Here is a 17,755-nt window from a genome sequence, read left to right as displayed (position 1 = left end):
TTTGTTGATATGTTTTGTGCAAACATCCCATAAAGGCTAAATCTTATACAACAGTATGTGAGCTACAGCCAAATTCAGACACATATAGTGAAAACTGCATCATCATAAAGTTGCTTGCACCCTGTTCTCAATAGAAGTCAACACAAGGTAACTTTTCTGTAAATAGTTTAATATTAAATAAAAAAAGACTCCCATATAAAAAAGAAAGCTACAGTCCACAATTTAATCGTCTTTTTAAACATAAGTATTGAAAGCAACGGGTAGAATGAGAAAAATACTCAATTACAATTCCCAGGAAAATTCACAATTCAATGTTTTCTCTCTTGTCTCTTTCTCTAACAATATAAAATCAAAATAAAACACATTAACTGTACATATGTACAAATCTCCAAGTGTAGAAATTGCATAATCTGCTTTCTTTTTCACTTTATTCTTTTTTTTCCTCTCTATCATTTTTTTTTTTAAATACAGCTAGAGATGCCAGTACTTGGGGCGGGGCAGTGTGTGGAGGAGTGCTCAAACAGTGATATGAGACAGAGGGAGGATATTACTCCAAATCCACAGTAACACACGGACTCAACAGATCCACGTAAGACATCATAGCTCTCTGCGTTTAAGTTCTCCAGCCATTCGTTCATACAATCAAAGGACATGCTTGTACTTTCTATAAACCCAGGGTTCCTGCAAATGTTCTGTGACGATGTTCCCGGGGGCAAGTAGCTAAGTAGTTTTTCACAGCATCAAATTAGACAGCATGTGAATTGTAAGTGGGTTATCAAAGTGGGACGAATGGTTCTTTAGGATTGTTCTTGAATTGTTCCAGGTTTGTCGTGGACTTTTCAAAAACTGGGTGTGGAAAGACAAAAAACTTCATTTAAAAACATTTTCTCGCTTCGTTAAACTATTAGTGTGGACGTGGAATCAGGATTTAAAAAGTTCTGTCATGAAGTTGATGTCAACTGGCAAAGAAACCTGATAGGGTGAACCACATTATTTCCTTGGCTTGTCCCATACAAAATTGATATCATACTGAAGAAAAAAAGAAATCAAGTCTGTTCCTTCTTATGTTTTCATTTAGCACCTCTCAAAACTTTTCTGTAAAATACAACCGCTGTGTGTCTCCAATACTGACAGACACAGTCTTGTTTTCTGAAATGAAAATAAATCTGACTAAACATTGGACAGGTAGGGCTCAGCAATAGCACTGTTGTCCAACACACAGAAACATACACACAAAGTAACACACGTCCACTCATGCACAGACACACTTTCAACAGAGAGCATCGTTCAAGTAGATGGGCTTTATCCTGACTCACAGTTACACACTGATGAGAAGAAAACAGTACTCTTGCTTGTTATTTTTTGTTTTCTCATTGACATAATTCTACCACCGACCATAATTAACAGATCTCTGATCACAATGTCAAGCAACCATTATTTTGTGAACTAGACCTAAGAGAAGACCTAAGTGAAAAAGTGAAAACTCTCCTTTTTTTCCTTGTCTTTTTTTTTTTAATATTTTATAAATTAATTTTTCAGACTAGATCTCTCCTATGTGTTTTTCATAGTGGTTGCCATAACAATGGTTGACATGACAACATAATATTAGTGCAGTTGAATTTAAAAAAAAAAAAAAAAAAAAAAGGTCAAAACAGTGGTGAGGATGGTGGAGAGGAGGGGAAGAGGGGGGCACCTGGCCACCTTTGATTGATGAACAGTTTGTGAGTGACAGCTCCCTCCACCAATCACTGCCTCTGAGACCTGGCGCCTCGTCGCCTCCTGCCGCGGACTGATCTCTCAGGCTTCAGCAGTGCCGTCTGGAACAAGAGAGAGATGACAGTCACATGAGGTCCGTCTCATTTGACTTCACCATCGTAAAGAGCACAATCACTCCCACATACCCAGCCCTGAGCAGAAACCTTTTACTACAGCAGACCATTCAGAGTCAGAGAGCAGTGCAAACTAGACATGAAACGGTAAAAAAATCGTAATGAAATTCAATGTAATATCTGTCTGTCTTCTATCATTAGACAAACTTACCTTGGCACACAAACTGCTTTTTGGATCTATCATTCAGACTATTTTATTTAGATATTTAATTCAAAGGTTAAGTCTGTAGGTGACTGTCGCTTCTCCCAGGTTAGCTGGAGCTGGTGCTGAACTTTCCAATCAAACGACTTCGTACCTTTTGAACAAACAGCGTTGTCGAAACAAATCCTCCATATGAAATGAGTTTGAAGTGAGTTTTTTTTTTTTTTTTACTTAAAGGGGACATAGGGAACTATCACCTTTTGAAGGCTCTTTAACATGTTTGGCCTTCTGGCCCTCAAAATGTGAGAATTGACAAAAAAAAGAAGTAATTTTCAGGCTCCCTAGGTTGAAATCCATGTGGTTTTACAAGCTGTTCCCTCAGTTGTCATCCAATGGTGTCATTAGTTTTCAAATTTGCATAATACCACCCCTACCTGTAGATGCCGGTAAAGGGGGTGGGGCAAGGTGAGCCGTGGCTCATTTGCATTTAAAGGAACAGGCACTGACACCATCCGTTCTGAACAGGATGAAAAGAGCTGTGATGTTTGACCCTTGGAGTATTTTGACAGAAGCATGTCACAGAAATGTCTTTGAGACACCTGGGAACTATTTTATTTGTGGAAAAGGGGCATAATCCAACCCTCGGAGAACACTTTCACATAAAATAAGGGTGAAAACAGAAATAAATCATCTGTGATTCTTTAATAAATGGCTCTATCTGCTCATGAAGGTCACGTGATATTTTGGGCTGGTATTTGTACTAACCCAGAGTTCCCCCAGACCAAGCCAATTAACCCACTTGCACTCCTTGTTACTTTCACACAGAATATGAATAACTTAATGATATGAAAACACTGCATGATGCGACATGGTCTCACCGTGGCCTTGGTTTCCTCTAGTGCTGTGGCATCCATGTCTCTGAAGTCTTCCAACACATTCTGTAGCCTTATAAAGGAGGAATCACATTAGTACTCAATTGAGCGTGACATAGCCAAACACTCCCAATAGGACAACTGTAATGAAGCATCAGCAAAACTAAAGTCTAATGCGTTGAAGATTGAAGTCTTGCAAACTGATTCCCAATGGAAAATGCATTTATCCAGTTAATTTCCCTGTCCTTGTCTGAAAAATGAGCCATTAAAAAAGAGCCAACTTACGTTTGTTTCCGTTTCCTTCCTCTTCTGGCTCCACCTACTGCTCCTGCTTGATCCTTGGGGGGTAGAGTTAGAAATCACATTACAAAAACGTTATGATATAATCCACGATTTAAAATGCGCTCACCGTCCTACACCCAAACCAAAGTGTAAAGTCTGATGACTCAGCAGCTTGAGTGCACAAACACACAGTTTGAATAAAGCAGAAGAATCAAACACTTACCCTTCCCTGTTCAGTGAGCAGTAATGTCCCAACTGTCTCCTCACTGGGCCTCCCACTGCATCCATCCATGGGACTAAGGTACCCTGAATGGGGACGGTGCCCCTGCCTCTCCCCCCCTGCCTCCACAAAAGGGCACACAGCCGCAGCAGGCCCAGTACAGTCTGTCTTAGCCTCTTCCAAATATATAGGTGGCATAGGAGGTTCTGGGTGTGTGTGCCCCTCTACTATGACTGGCTTTCTTTGTAAGGGTGATGTGGACCTGTCCTCAGTGGATTTGGGTGTCCCCTGGGCAGGGGAATGGGCTGCTGCCTCCAGGCTGAGACGGGACAAGTCTGGGTTGCGGAGTGAACAAGCCCGCCGTGGGCTCAGTGAGACTGGGGCACTTGCCTGTGGCAGAGTCGGGACAGAGGTGGACGGGGTATGGTGATCCACGGGGAAAGAAACAGGCGGTAAGGCACAGAAGGGTGAAGTGGGGTCGGATGGTCCCATGTGAACCCCACTTTCCTGTTCTTTAGCACTGACTTGCAGGAAGGAGGTATAAATCGTGTCCATGAAAGAGGTGTAAGGATCGATCACAGCCCTGCCCTCAGACTCCCGCTGAGGGGGTGAGATGGGTTCTTGGGCAGGGGCAGGAGCTGGAGGCAGAGGTGGAGCAGGACTGGGGACCACATCAGGAGTAATGTGACTGTCTGGAATGTCTTCCTGTGGGCCAGGGCTTTGTGTTTCCTGCATCGAAACTGGCTTCTCTCCCTCTGACGGTGGTGCAAGGCTTAGCTGGAGAACAAAGTGAGAAAGTTCAGGCACTTAAATATCTCAAAATAAATACTATATAGGCCTGGGTATCTGCCAACACAAAGTCCCATCCGAGACTTTTTACCATTGTACCTATTGTTTAATACATATGACTCTTTTAAATAAAAGCCATAGAATAATACATTTGCCTCACCTTTTTCCACCAGTTCATAAATCCATGAGTGAGGGACTTGGTTCAAAAGCTTAAATTATTGAAACAATAGGAATTAAATTTTAACTGGGAGGATGGAACTCGTCAAACTGATGACACAATCCCACAGAAAAGTTGGTCAGTGTTTCCAACATATAAACACAGCAGAAGATTATGAACGCCGCTCTTAAAATTTCAAACGATCATTAGGGTCAACAACAGGCTCCAAATGATTTTAATTTACACACTGTGTAAGCATGACAATACCCAACATTGTTAGTCATTGACAAATCCTCTCTGACCCACTACTCATTCTTCACAGGGTATCTATGTAAATGGTAACTTTAGAGTGGTGCAACTCCATAAGTGAACAGGGCAGTGTGTAACAAATGAGCAGCAGAAAAGCTATAATCAAGCAGTAAATGCAGCGGAGCATATGGCTGTCAATATGGCAGCAAATGACCAGTATGGGCTGCAATGTGTTGGTTAATGGAGCTGCAACTTCTCAAGAGTCTTACATTTTTACCTGTCAGACGCCTGCAGTGTAAAGCCTAGTTATTGTAGTTTGTATGATGCATCATAAAGTGTTAACTAGAACAAGAGTCAGATTTTGACCAAGTGACAGACACCAGTCCTTCACATGGCTGCATCAAAGCATCAATATGAAAAAAAAATATATATATACATACACATCATACTTCCTGTTACCTACCTGTATATTGTTGAGCAAGTTGATGGCCCCATCATGACCCTGCAACAGAGGCATGCCTAAAGCAGAGGTCTGGACGTGGGGCAGGAGGATGGAACCTGTTCCGATCCCCAACATGCTATGGAGGCCTGCGATGCCAGAAAGATCTCCTGCAGAAGACACAATTCAGAGATGCACTGATGTAATGGCTTTCTGCTACAGAGTGCCTACAGTGTTGTTTCCTAACATGGAAAAGAGAGATTACAGTGTGGACACTAACTCACCTAATAAAGCAGGGTTAAGCAAAGTGGGAAGTAAGTGTTGGAGGATGGGGTTGTCCTTGCCTTGGAGTGAAAGGGGTATGAGGGTGTCAACACCAGCATCAGTCGGTACCTGCAGAGGACAAGAACGGAGAAGATTCGATGTTTAGGGAAGAAACACTCAAAAAAGGCAAAACAGGTAGAGACTGGGCTGGAGACAGAAAGACAGATTTTTGTCTCTCTCGCTCTCTGTCAAAATAAAAATGTGATTAAAAATATGTGCCTTCACATGATGCAACGCACTAAGACTGACAGACTGTAACCAACTCAAACGAGACATTTAGTTTGTAGCTAAGCTTATGGCAGACGTGTTTTGGAAGGAAAGGAATTTTCTGGGATTTTCAGGAAAAAGCAGTTAATGCAGGGGAAAACTAGGGAGCAGTTATGTAATGAGCTCATTGATTTTTCAAGGGAGACTCAGAGGAGCTCAGAAGAAAGAGCTATAGGAGACAAGGGAGCCTACCTGAGGTTGGGTATGTTGGGTTTGCTGTGCAGGAGCTAATTGGGTGTGGGGAGGCGAGTTGAGCTCAGCAGAGCTCAGGGCAGCAGTGAGCAAGGCAGGGCTGAGGGGCAGGAAGGCTGCAGGGGGAGGAGGAAGCGTGGCAGGAAGGAGCAAAGACTGCAGGGCTTGGAGAGCGCCCTCGGCTCCTGGAGGAATGGGGAGGAGGCCCTGGGCGACCTCCAGGAGCCCGTGGCCCGTGAGGGTAGACGGATCCAGGACACCAGAGGCTTTATCCAGGGTGAGTCCTTCCAGAGTGGTGGGGATCTGCTGCGGCTGCTGGAGAGGAACTTCCAAACTGACCTGGCTCAGCTGACCCAGCCCAGACAGAGGAAACGGTGCCTGCTGTTGCCCAAGCAACAAGGAGGCCATGACCAGAGCCTGAAGGCTGGGTTTTTCTGTGAGCCCTAAATCAGCTTCCTGTCCTGGGGTAGGGGTTGAGGCTGGGGATGGGAGTGGGTTCAATAGGCCCAACAGGTTCAGAGGCAACTCCCCTTGGGTACCACTCAACAAGGGCAACAAGGGAAACAGGTGATTGCTGTTTATCTGCTGATGCTTGTGGTGGTGATCCTGGTTGTGCTGCTGCGTCTCTTGTTGTTGAATCAGTAAATGCTGTTGCTCTGATTGATGCTGTTCTGTGAGACTCTGTGGTGTTTGTAGTGTGGCGCTGGCAGAGGGTATCTGTGGATGTTGTCCTCCCAACCACAGCCCCCCTAGGGACAATGAAGCGAGGGCAGTGGGGTCCAGGAGTGATGGTAGACCTCCTGTGGACGACAGCAGCTGAAGCAACTGCTCTTGGTTCATGAAGGGGAAGGCTTCTGCCAGAGGTAAGGGAGCGGGTGAGTCACCGACAGCTGAATGGGTGGGGGGATTATGATCCACGAGACGAGAGGAGAGGGGCCCGGGGCTGGTGGCTGCTAGAGGTTTGGTCACCGTGGAGACCTTTGGATTCACACATCCAGATTGATCTGCCCCTGTAAGAGAGAAACATGAATCATTTACCTCTGTTCAGAGTGACTCATAAATCAATCAGCTCAATAAATATATTACAGTGGATTTAACTGTGTCTGACAGTTTTTAGCTAGAGAGCAGCATTAGACTCACAAGCCAGAAATAACTCATCAATAACTACACATGTGGAATCCCATATCGCTCCAAACTGACACGCATAGAGGGTCCAATCATGAGAAGATATTATTCTTTGCCACAAGCCATTATAAGACACAAGGGCATCTGTAATGCCTGCCTTGAAAAGCTCATGATTACACACAAAACTCACATTAAGAGTCCCTGTATAGGCAGCATTTTTTATTTTATTTTATTTATATCTTTATATCTATAGCAGTACATTTTCAAAATTCACCACTAACCATTTAAATTGTATATGCATTCAAACACTTAAGTTTTAAGACTTATGATGTATTTCAGACTAAAGAATATCCTCACCTGTGAAGTGATTTTCTTGGGAAGACATCTCAACATCAGTGGTGCGTTCGGAGGCGCTTCCCTCCCCCTGTGGGAGAGTGGAAGATGCAGCGAGAAGGGCCAGGACATGGTTGCTAAGATCAAGAGGCTTTGGGGAGGTGGATATTGCCATAGAAACGTTGCCTTGAGAATGACTTAGGTCAACTGATGTGGATATGCCGTTACCACTGAGCTCCATTGCCACGGTGCCTTCTGGTGCAGCTTCCTGCAAAGGTGCCTGCGAAACAGAGTCTATTGTAGGAATGTGATTTTCAGTCGGTTGATGCTTGTCTTCAGGATTTGGGGACGTGTGCTGCGCTGGGCTGCTGCTGTTGTGTAAAGCTACATTTGAGTTGGGAGAAAGCCTTTGAGGGGGGCTTGATTTAGCAGACTGAGGGGGCAAATGTGACTGCATTAATCTGCACTGAAGGGAAGTGGTAGGCGGAGAGAGCGGCTGTGGCACCGGGGGCAGAAAGTTAGTGTCATTGGTTGGGCAGGGCGACCGACTCCGTGGTTGCCTGACGTTAGAATGAGACGTGGAAGAGGGCAAGAGTCTGAGGCTCTGTTTATTAGTGTGTCCACCGCCTTCAACAGACACGGATCCTGACTGAGCGTTGGTTGCTGACGTTGAGGCTGTGGCCTGTGCGTTCTGCACACTGAGCAGGTGTAACAGAGCAGAGAGTGGCTGGGTGGGAGGATCCAAGCTAAGAGGTGCAGGAGCCAAACCTGTAGTGAAATCCAGAGCCTCGGTTTGTCGAGGAAGCCTGGAAAGATGTGCTGTCTGTCGAGGAGCAGGGAGCCTGTGGATCTGCCCGGGGAGGAGAGGATGATGGGTTTCTGGCGTGACAGCGTTCTGGTTCTGCACAGTTGAGGTAGAGGAGGAGGAGGAGGAGGAGGAGTGTGAAGAAGATGGGGAGGAAGATGCGGAAAGGTTGATAACTGTAGCAGAAACAGATTCTCCTGGTGGGGTCTTCTGTGGCCCATTAGCCAGCTGCTGGGTGTCTCTGAGCATGCTGAGCACTGTTGGGGACCGCCGTTGTCTCTTTCTGTGCGGTGTGTTGCGCTCTGGCGTGGGAGGCAGGTGGGGCAGAGAGGAAGCCAGGGACTGGGCCAGAGAGTGGGATGGAGGAAAGAGGATGGCAGAGGCTGCTGCAAGGGAGGAATGGGGAGGCCTAGTAGAAGCAATGGAGGAGGGAGGATGACTGTTATGTAAAGTGCTGTTAGTTACCTTTGATGACTGTTGCTGTTGTGCCTCCTTCAAGACCTCCAGAGAGGAGGGCACACTTGCTGAGTTGCTGACCGCATTTGGGCCCTGGCTCTGGGTTATCTGGTTAGCCAGCTGAGCCTTGGCAGCTGCAGAGAGCAAGTTGCTTGCAGGGAAAGAAGCTGGATGTGGTATTTTGCCCTGATGGCTGTGGTGGTTCAGAAACGGCCCCAGAGGTAAATTAGAGGGGCCTGCAGAGTTCAACCCAAAACCAGGTGGTCCTGCACTGGAAGTCTGACACACGATGCTCTTTGAGGGGTTTGAGGGGAGAGCATGAGGGTTGCTACTGCTTTGGTTGGTCACTATGGAGGGGTTATAAGGGTTTAGGAGATGGTGGTTATTAGTGCTGCTGTTGCCTGAGTTTTTAAACTGCTCCAAGATATCTTCCAGCTTGTACTTGGGGAAGTGGGGGCTGGGGTTTGGGGAGCCACCAGGGAGAGGGGAGTGTGGAGAGGAAGAGGTGGATTTCCTCCTCTGATACAAGTTACTTCCCATCTGTCCTCCTCCTTCTGCTAATGTTGAGCTTCCACTCTGTTCAGACAGAGGGGAAGGAGAGGCTGAAGGGTGGCGGGTCCGCTGGTGAGGAGAAACACAGTTGGATTTGTGGACAGAGGGTGAGAGAGAGGGAGATGGAAAGAGGTTGGAGCCTCCCACAATTACACCGTGGGGGTGATGACTGTGAGTCTGTCCTCCTCTTCCTCCTCCACCAAGTGTCATGGGGGAAGAGGGAGGTGGGGAAGAGAGGGGCACTAGCCGAGGAGAGCCAGGAGTCTCCGGGGTTTTGGGTGTTCTTTGACCTTGACTGACGTTCTGGGGTGACCTCTGGGCAGAACTGTAAGATGGGAATGATGAGCTGGGGGAAGAGGTGGAGGAGGGAGGGGGAGGAGGAGGATGGTGAAGTCTTCTCAAAGCGTCCAAGGGATGGTGAGAGTTTGTGCCTGTGTGCAGGATGGGGGAGGAACCATTGTATGGGTAAATGAACTGGTGAGGGGACTTGGGACTGGCACAGGGGTTTGAGTGGAAGCTGTTGTGGGGACGAGCCGGGACTGGATGGAGTTTGGGATGGTAAATGCCACGGTCCTCTTCTGCCCGCTCCACGAGTAGGCCCTTTGGATCGTGGACTTGACCGCTGACCTCTGAAAGTGGATACACACAGAGTTTAGGCAAGGCAAGGCATCTTTATTTATATAGCACATTTCATACCAAGGCAACTCAATGTGCTTTACATAAAGACAAAACATTTAAAAAGAACAGCATAAAGACAGAGTTAAAAGCAGGAGCAAAGTTTAGTACAAAGTTTTTCTACATTCATAAATAAATAGAATACTGTACCATTTAAAGATAAAGGTGCCATTTTCTATTTCTATTACTACTTTATTGTGGTTAATTTTACTTATATTAGGTTTTGCACAGCATCAACCAGCAACACTCTGCCAGGCACATGTGCAGCAAGCAACATAAGTTTGTTATGTACCAGTCAAGTCATAGGGGAAGACGGGGACACACATGAACTGGAGAGATCTTACAGAGACTGCATCCACGGCACAATTGATCTAATTTCCCACATGATGGTAATTAGCATCTGTTTTGTAATTTCTTTAGACAGTTTGAAATTACAATGGCTAATACTAAAAGACTTACCTGAATGATGAACGTTGGGAAAGGGCAGCTGTGAGGCCTGCATACTCCGACACAGTGCAGCCATCGCTACTACTTTCCTTCGGTGGTTACAGAGTTTGGTCATGTCCTGCTCCGTTCTGCCTAACGGCGGGCTGTGCTGTTCCACCTTCACTCCCACAGTGAAGTTGAAAACCTGATAGTCAACAGACAAAAGACATTGGAGACGGAAGTAAAAAAAGAAATGCTTCCTAATATTTGATTAAAATCAAGATAATTAAAAGCCACCAGTGGGAGAGTTTCAATTATACCAGCACAAGAAACAAGCTTATTTTGTCTGAACTCTTAACTGTTAATAAAATCAAGAGTAAAATGAAGAGGTTGAGGAGGTTAAAAGGTCCTCACCACTATTGGGTACTGTTTGTGGATATGATACTACTCGTTATCGTTTTTTCTGCCAATAATGAAAACCTGATAATATAACGCCTGGATTTCGTAGTGAATTAAGTAGTGACGGACCAGCGCTACTTAATTATTGCAGCCGCACAATCATTTTCCAAGTGTTCTCACTACACGCTGTTCTTCTGTAAACAAACACATATGGCGATGGTGCCGCAACCAAACTAGACAGCTGTTAAATGATTGACTGTTTGCCCATCACTCGTAGCCTCCAGTGATATGATAGCCTGTTTCAATGAGCCAGGCAGAGAGCACACGTGGGACTGTCTGTTAGATGATTGGCTGCTTGCCCATCACTCCCCGATTTCCTCATAATCCGTCTCTGCGCCAATCGTCGCCATTGCGCACGTTGTAGCAATGTTCCCCCATTCAAGTCAATCTGTGTGCGCTGCAGTACAATGCAAAATGTATGCAGTGGTCGATAGTTTCGTCCGTCATTCAGAACGCTTTGTGTGTGTGTCTGTTAACAAATAAAAAATGTTAATTTGTGGAATGCATCCATTGGGGCATCACAATAAAAGTAGGCATATGGTAATGTGTTGAGTGCCAACCACGTAATTTCTCGTTTTTCGTTCCCATGCGTTGAGTGCCAAAAACGAGATTTCTCGTTTTTTGCTTTTTTTTTTTATTATGAAACTAGACACTTTAACACACCTTATGTGTAAATTTGGGGACTCTACGACTAGTAGAACTGAAATAGATGACGATCAAAAACTCATGACAGCTCATGATCTGGAAATTTATATCATAACTCGGCTTTTGCTGCTCTGCTCTCACCCGCGAGGCTCCAGCAGCTCGGAGCCGAAACAGGAAGCTCTCAGCCCACAGTCCCGCCCGGTCTTCATCTCGAGCAACAACGTGTCCTCCCCAAGGTCCTCCCGTGGTAAAATGTGATGATCACTCGGTCAAAGCAGACCGGCATCACCGACCCGTACCACAGAAGGACTGCGACCACCGGTGGGGCCGGTGTTCCTGACCTGCTGTGGCCGAGAGACCATCACATTCCGCGGCGAGAGGCTGTGACACGGCACGGTGCGTCTGTGTTATTGTTGTTTAGTGGCGCCCCCCCCACCCCCGATGGTGGATTTGTGAATAGAACAACATTTGTTGTATATATTTATCTTACACAAGCCCTTTGATCCAGAAATGCGAGTGTCAGAAGAGCGACAGGCACAAACAGAGCACCTTTCATAAAAGACGCTCTATCTCCTTTTCTAGAAAAAAAGGAGGGATTTTGGTGAAACCCAGCCATGTTTAGCTTGACTTTTCTCAGGAACAGAGGCACGTAGAAACAAACGGTTTGTGGCCATTTAAGGCATAAAGTTTCACCTTTCAAATGAGCCACAGTATGTGTTGGTGGCAATAATATAGAATACACTGTAGCTCTACAAAAATCGTCAAAAATCATCTAAATTGCCGGTACACTTGACTAAAACTTTGGAAAGGAGCACGGCACTCAATGAGTTAATTCCTTACAGGAGATATGTTAATAATCTGTTTTGGGGGGGAAAAAGTCTGCATAGATAGATCGGTTATTATTGGAAATCGGAAATTAGGGTGCTGGACAACATCGGCATATTGGAGATCTGCAAAAAGGCATCCCTAGTTTTAATACATATTGATAGAGTGAGAGTGACTCCCACAGACACATTAAGATTTATCACTGGTTTTTACCTTATGGATGATGAGTGGACACTCCAGGCCACATTTGCAGGTGCCATCAGTCAACAGATAGGTCTTGACCTCATCCAGACAGGACAAGGCAGTGCCACTGGGACTACAGGAAGACAGCAGCAGAACACTATGTTAATCAATGCAACTCTAGACAAATTGAAAAGGGACATTCACAGACAAAAACAGTTGTATTTTAAGTGGCTCTCCAAACAGGCCTGTCTGTAATAAACTCTAAAATCCCATTTTAGCCCAGTTAATTTAAGTGAGTACACAATTTAGAAATTAGAAATAGAAATTCAAAAAGTAGAAATTAAAAACAATTACAGTCAAGTGACAAAAACAGATTATGCACACTCAACATGATAGATGTGATGATGACACATTAACCTTTTTCAGACTGTGTCTGAATGGCCCTGATTAGATATCCATGGGCAGCATTAAATTCAGGTGTGAATGTACTGAAGGTGCACTGAGGACGAAATGTGAGATCTAATCATTCAGAGCTGGTCTGAACCCAGGGTTCCTACACATCTGAAATGTCCAAATTCCATACTTTTTCCAGACCCTAATTTCCAGACTTCTCGGTAAAAAAATTCAAATAATTTGTGATATTTGAGTAAATAGATAATAATATAGCATAAAAGCATAATATAAAAAAGCATGTAATTAATCATTTGTTTTCATTATTCTGAATATGTATGCCATTATGTAACCAAATAATTTCCAGGAGATTGTAGCTAGGTACAATAGTACAAAATAATTAACCCAAATAACTTCAGATAAGACCAAAACCAGATAAGTATTAAGATAAATATATTTCCAGACAATAGTTTCCATTTTCCATACATCTCCAGACCTGGAAATGTATAAAATCAAATTCCATACTTTCCATACTTGCGTAGGAACCCTGTGAACCACACATGTCCACACTCCTTTAGCAATGTGAATACAAATGTATCCTGGTCACCAGTTGAGGACCAACTACACCACCGACATCCTCTGCTACAGTCTGATTGGTCCCAACACGGTTCAATTGTGAAATATTTAACCATTTCAAATGGATAAAGCTGTATTTCATTGTACAGGCTGTACTCAGCACGTTTATTTGCTCAAACCCACACAACAACTCAGGGAAGACTGACCTGTCTGTTAATTAACTAAAAACAACAACCCAAACCTTTTCATGTGCATATAAAACAGGAAAAGAGATCCAATCACAAGTTGACAAATGTCGAGATGTATTATAAAGCAGGTGTGAGTGGAGTGGACGTTCTCAGAGCTGACCACTTGTGATCGTATTATTAAAGACGAATGAACTGAGGTTGTAGCTGAGAGCATCACTACCCATGACTGTAGTCTGGGTTCTTCATTCAAAACTGTACAAGCACACTTCAATATGTGTGTATCTATGAAAAGTCATATCATCATTACAATATAGAACTGTGTTACTGCACGTTGAAAATGTTCAACAGGGCAGCAGCTAGATCAGGGTTTTACTGGTCCATTGTATATTTTCAATGGCCCAGCTGCCAAAAAGTGAAAATGAGTCTTTGTCTTAATTTATATAACATCCAGTAAATACAACAATACTAATTCCATTTCTTCTCATCAGTCTTGCTTGATTTAAACGACACCTTGAATATTAAAACAATCGATGAATTTAGGATATATGGGACCATAAATCAAATGCAGCCTCTCAGGCACTGAATGAAGAAGCAGCAAACAAAGACCATCAACTGATGCCAGTCACATTGTTAAAAACAAATCTAATTGTATATCATAAAACACAGCTGAACACCACACAGCAACAATGACATTAGTGCTGAACTCTTACTTTTAAAATGTCCCCACAGTTGTTGGCATAATCAACTTGCCTGTATAAACCTTTTCTGGCCCTAAGCCCCAGGCCATCAGTTATGATGGGCACTGTTGTCCTCCCCTTCAAGGATAATCCTGAATCTACCATCAGCATCATTTGCTTCATTGTTGACAACTGTCCTGTGCTTGGTGTTATAATCACCGTGCTGTCATAACCAGGTAAGCAAAGTTTTGACTCTCCATTTGACTGGTTTGAAAATGAACTTCTCACAATAGCCAGAGGTCCTCCACACTTTCATAATAAAAACATCACATTTTACCCTCTCTTAGGTTCAAAAAGATCCAAACCACAGAACATGAAATATGTGCACGCCTATCAAAATAAAGGAACTCTTCTGCCCTGGGTAAGCTAAGGAAAATAAGCAGGGATAAGGGAATGAAGGGAGTCTTTATTTGGGGGAAAAAATACTAGATTTTATGCCACGGTCATCTTTCATGGTAATATCCTCCAAAATATGTTACACACAGTCATACTCCGATAAGCCTTCACATCAGAATGATTTGTGAAAATATTGGAAAACATTACAGATGAAGTCTGCATGTGCTGTCTGTTCAAACTGCACCAACATACCTGACATAGATCACCCGCCCGTTCTCCACTCTCCTCTGCCAGCCGATGGGGACGTGTATTGCAGTGGTGTGGACCCCATCCTTGTCCCCACTGACAGTCTCACTGCCTCCCATCATTTTGTAGCTGCAGCCTGCCAGCACCTTGGAAAAGCACCCAGAGTAAACATGTTTTACTTTTGTTTTTGTTTCATCTTGTAAAAAAATGTGTTAAATTTTTTTATGAGTCAAGATTTTTGCCTTAAAATGTTAAATTTCCCCTTTGACATTGTAAATACAAAACAAGGAGTTTTCACTGTTGATTACGTTTCAGGCTAATGATGTAATGTCTCTTAGCATCAGTATACAGAACTTTACTTTTGTAATATTTTCAATTACATTTAAATGCCATTGCAGAATATAATACAATATAATGCCTCAGCAATGAGGGCTAACGAACAGCAGAGTCAAAACAACCTGGAAGTCAATTTTGGGGGGACTTTAATCTGATAACATAAATGGCAACGTCAGACATCAATCATCATTACAAAATTTTACCTTGCTGTGATTCTGCTAAAGTGTGGCTGATTTCATCATCGTGCCAAACAAATAAAACTAATGGCTGTTTATTAGGTTATTGAACTACTTTAATGTCTCTGACTGAGCGTCTTCAACTTGCCCAAAAAGTGCTGGATAAGTGCCTTTAAATTTGCTATGCCTTTGTCTGTGCTCTTGATAATTCAAGCCACCATATAATGTTGTCCCAAAATCCCAAATACCATGCATCTTGTTTCAATATCATGTGGGTGTGACCATGGAAAAACACACATTAAAGTATTTTGTCAAGGTAACAGTATAAATAGGAACCGAAGCAAATTTGACATACCTTGTCATCTTTGGGAAGCCAGGATCTGTTTTGGCTAGGGTATCCACTGTGCAATGTGCATGCTGGTGGGTTAGAAGCACACAGACTGCCAGTAAAACCTGACTTGAGGCCCAAACAGTTGGACTTTCCCCAGCTATGAGGCGGCTCCTCAACTTAGAGGATAACTCCAGACAGATTTGTTTGCTCAGTTCAGTTCACATCAGAGTAGGGGCTGAAATGAAGATGGAGAGCCTGCAAAGAAAAGGAGGAGGTGGATTATGTAATCTGACAGGGACGACCGGGGTAAATAAGTCATGCAGTGAACAATTTCCTGCAGTTGGTGTGATCCAGGCGTGCTCAAAACGGTGCACCAGATGCACTTCTCTTGAAAAATAAAACAACTTCAGAACAAGCTGTGGCTACTTTGAAGTGGGAGGGTGTGTTTTGATAGGCCCCGTGGTTTTGCAGGGTGTTTAGTTGACGATAAAAAGCGGCTACATTACCAGGACACTAGCCAGATAACAACGTGGACAGAGCCTGTACATAAAACCCCGAAGGCAACTGAGCTCAGCTCAATATATCTGCAGCGTGCAGCCATTAAACTATATTTCTGTAACTACGCGGCAGAAGGCAGCTAGGCTAACAGCTAAGCTAACAGGCTACTCTCTACTTTGTACTGTGTTGTCGTGACAGCTGTCAGGCGCACAAAACACTCCGAGGCGAAACTTGTTAGCTACGTTATAACGAGCAATGCATAACACAGCTTCGCAAAAAACACACAGTCCACAAACGCGGTCACCAGAGTAGTGCCCTTACTTGTTTAATGACAGGCGGGGGGCTAACGCTGGTGTTAGCGGGACCTGTGACCCTCTCTCTGCCTGCTGGCGAAGTTTTGGACTCCTGGCTTTTCTGGATCGCGGGAGAATCAAGAGTTAGCTGGTTAAGCTAAAGGACTAGCGGAGTGTTTTGAAAACCGTTGATTCATAAATAAATAGCAGGGATATAAATGATCCCGCATTTCACATCACACATACGGATGCTTATTCAGCTCTCGGCGTTTATGAACCGTCTGCCAGTCGGATTAAGAAAAAACAAAGGGCAATAACGCTTAATTTTTTCCCCCTGCGCCTGGGATGTCGGTGCTAACGCCAGCAGCAGCAGCAGCAGCAGCAGCTAGGCTAGCAGAGCTAACAGACTGAAATTTACTTGATTGTGGAGAGTCCCGACAACACCGGAGGATGTCCCGTTCACGCCGCTTCAGCTATCCAGCCGTCAGTTTGCTCTCTGCGCTGCTAAACCGTCTTGCGCGAGTGTATAGTCCGACAACCATAATAACGATCCATGTAATCCCAAATTCACAGTTACCCACTGTTTTTTTTTTTCTTACAGATTCCGAGAAAAAAAAATAATGGAGTTTTCTATCGGGCATGCGCACTCGGTGCTCAGGGAGTAATGTACCCAACATGCACCGGGACCTTTGTAGTGCTCCAGACAGACATGAGAGGAGCAGCCTGATGGAGGACATGATAATGACACAATAATAACAGGCCCGGGACTCATGTCTGCTGGTCACAATTATGCATTCATGCTTAACTATCTGAACATTATAAAGGATAAAATGTAAAATTAGGAAAAGAAAAAGAAAAGTAAGAATAATAGTATAAGATGTAGGTATAGATAGCCTATAAGATGTATAGGTTATCAAGGATGTGAATAAAAAATATTCATTCACAAAAAAAAACTGCACCCTGTGACACCATCAAGGTGACTGGTGTCATATAGCTACTGTATTCATAACTTATACTTGTGACAGTGACTCTGTAGACCTGTTAAAACAACTATTGAGGTTAAGAGTTATAGGCCTATGAATAAAAAATCAAGATTACTTTAGCTCGCATCCAATCCACTGTCATCAGTGTCTCTGCATAACCTAGCCATGGTTTTAGAAACACAGAGGGCATAAGTAAAAAATTCCCCCTAAGCAGCACTAACCCCAAAACAAAATAAAATCTTTTGCCATTTACATTTTACCTTTTCATATTAAATCTGTTTTCTATATACTTTATTAAAGGATGATGTTCTATGATGAAAACAGTTAAACAACAGTGTCTTCATGTAGCTTTGACCACA

At 43.9% G+C, this 17,755-nt stretch overlaps 1 protein-coding gene across 3 annotated transcripts; it reads right to left on the bottom strand.

Annotated features, from left to right (window-relative positions):
• Positions 1 to 196: 196 nt before the first annotated feature.
• On the bottom strand, positions 197 to 17,047 carry mbd6 (methyl-CpG binding domain protein 6). Of its 3 annotated transcripts, XM_083975966.1 has the most exons (14): positions 16,660 to 16,825; positions 16,442 to 16,534; positions 15,647 to 15,877; positions 14,786 to 14,925; positions 12,337 to 12,439; positions 10,228 to 10,399; positions 7,305 to 9,722; positions 5,823 to 6,832; positions 5,324 to 5,432; positions 5,064 to 5,209; positions 3,409 to 4,182; positions 3,189 to 3,241; positions 2,910 to 2,976; positions 197 to 1,817 (listed from the first exon to the last, which is right to left on the bottom strand). In XM_083975966.1, exons 4-14 carry the CDS (start codon positions 14,899 to 14,901, stop codon positions 1,746 to 1,748), a joined length of 5,040 nt encoding a protein of 1,679 aa, XP_083832092.1. In that variant the 5' UTR covers positions 14,902 to 14,925; positions 15,647 to 15,877; positions 16,442 to 16,534; positions 16,660 to 16,825; the 3' UTR covers positions 197 to 1,745. The 3 variants fall into 3 exon arrangements, with proteins under 3 accessions (XP_083832092.1, XP_083832091.1, XP_083832093.1); XM_083975965.1 differs by lacking the exons at positions 16,442 to 16,534; positions 16,660 to 16,825 and adding an exon at positions 16,832 to 17,047; XM_083975967.1 differs by lacking the exons at positions 16,442 to 16,534; positions 16,660 to 16,825 and adding an exon at positions 16,832 to 17,047 and having other exon boundaries at positions 2,910 to 2,969.
• Positions 17,048 to 17,755: the final 708 nt, after the last annotated feature.

The sequence above is a fragment of the Trachurus trachurus genome, assembly GCF_905171665.1.
Source record: "Trachurus trachurus genome assembly, chromosome: 7".
NCBI lineage: Eukaryota > Metazoa > Chordata > Actinopteri > Carangiformes > Carangidae > Trachurus > Trachurus trachurus.
Note: the sequence above shows the minus strand (reverse complement) of the source record. Positions and strands in the feature narration are given on the sequence as shown.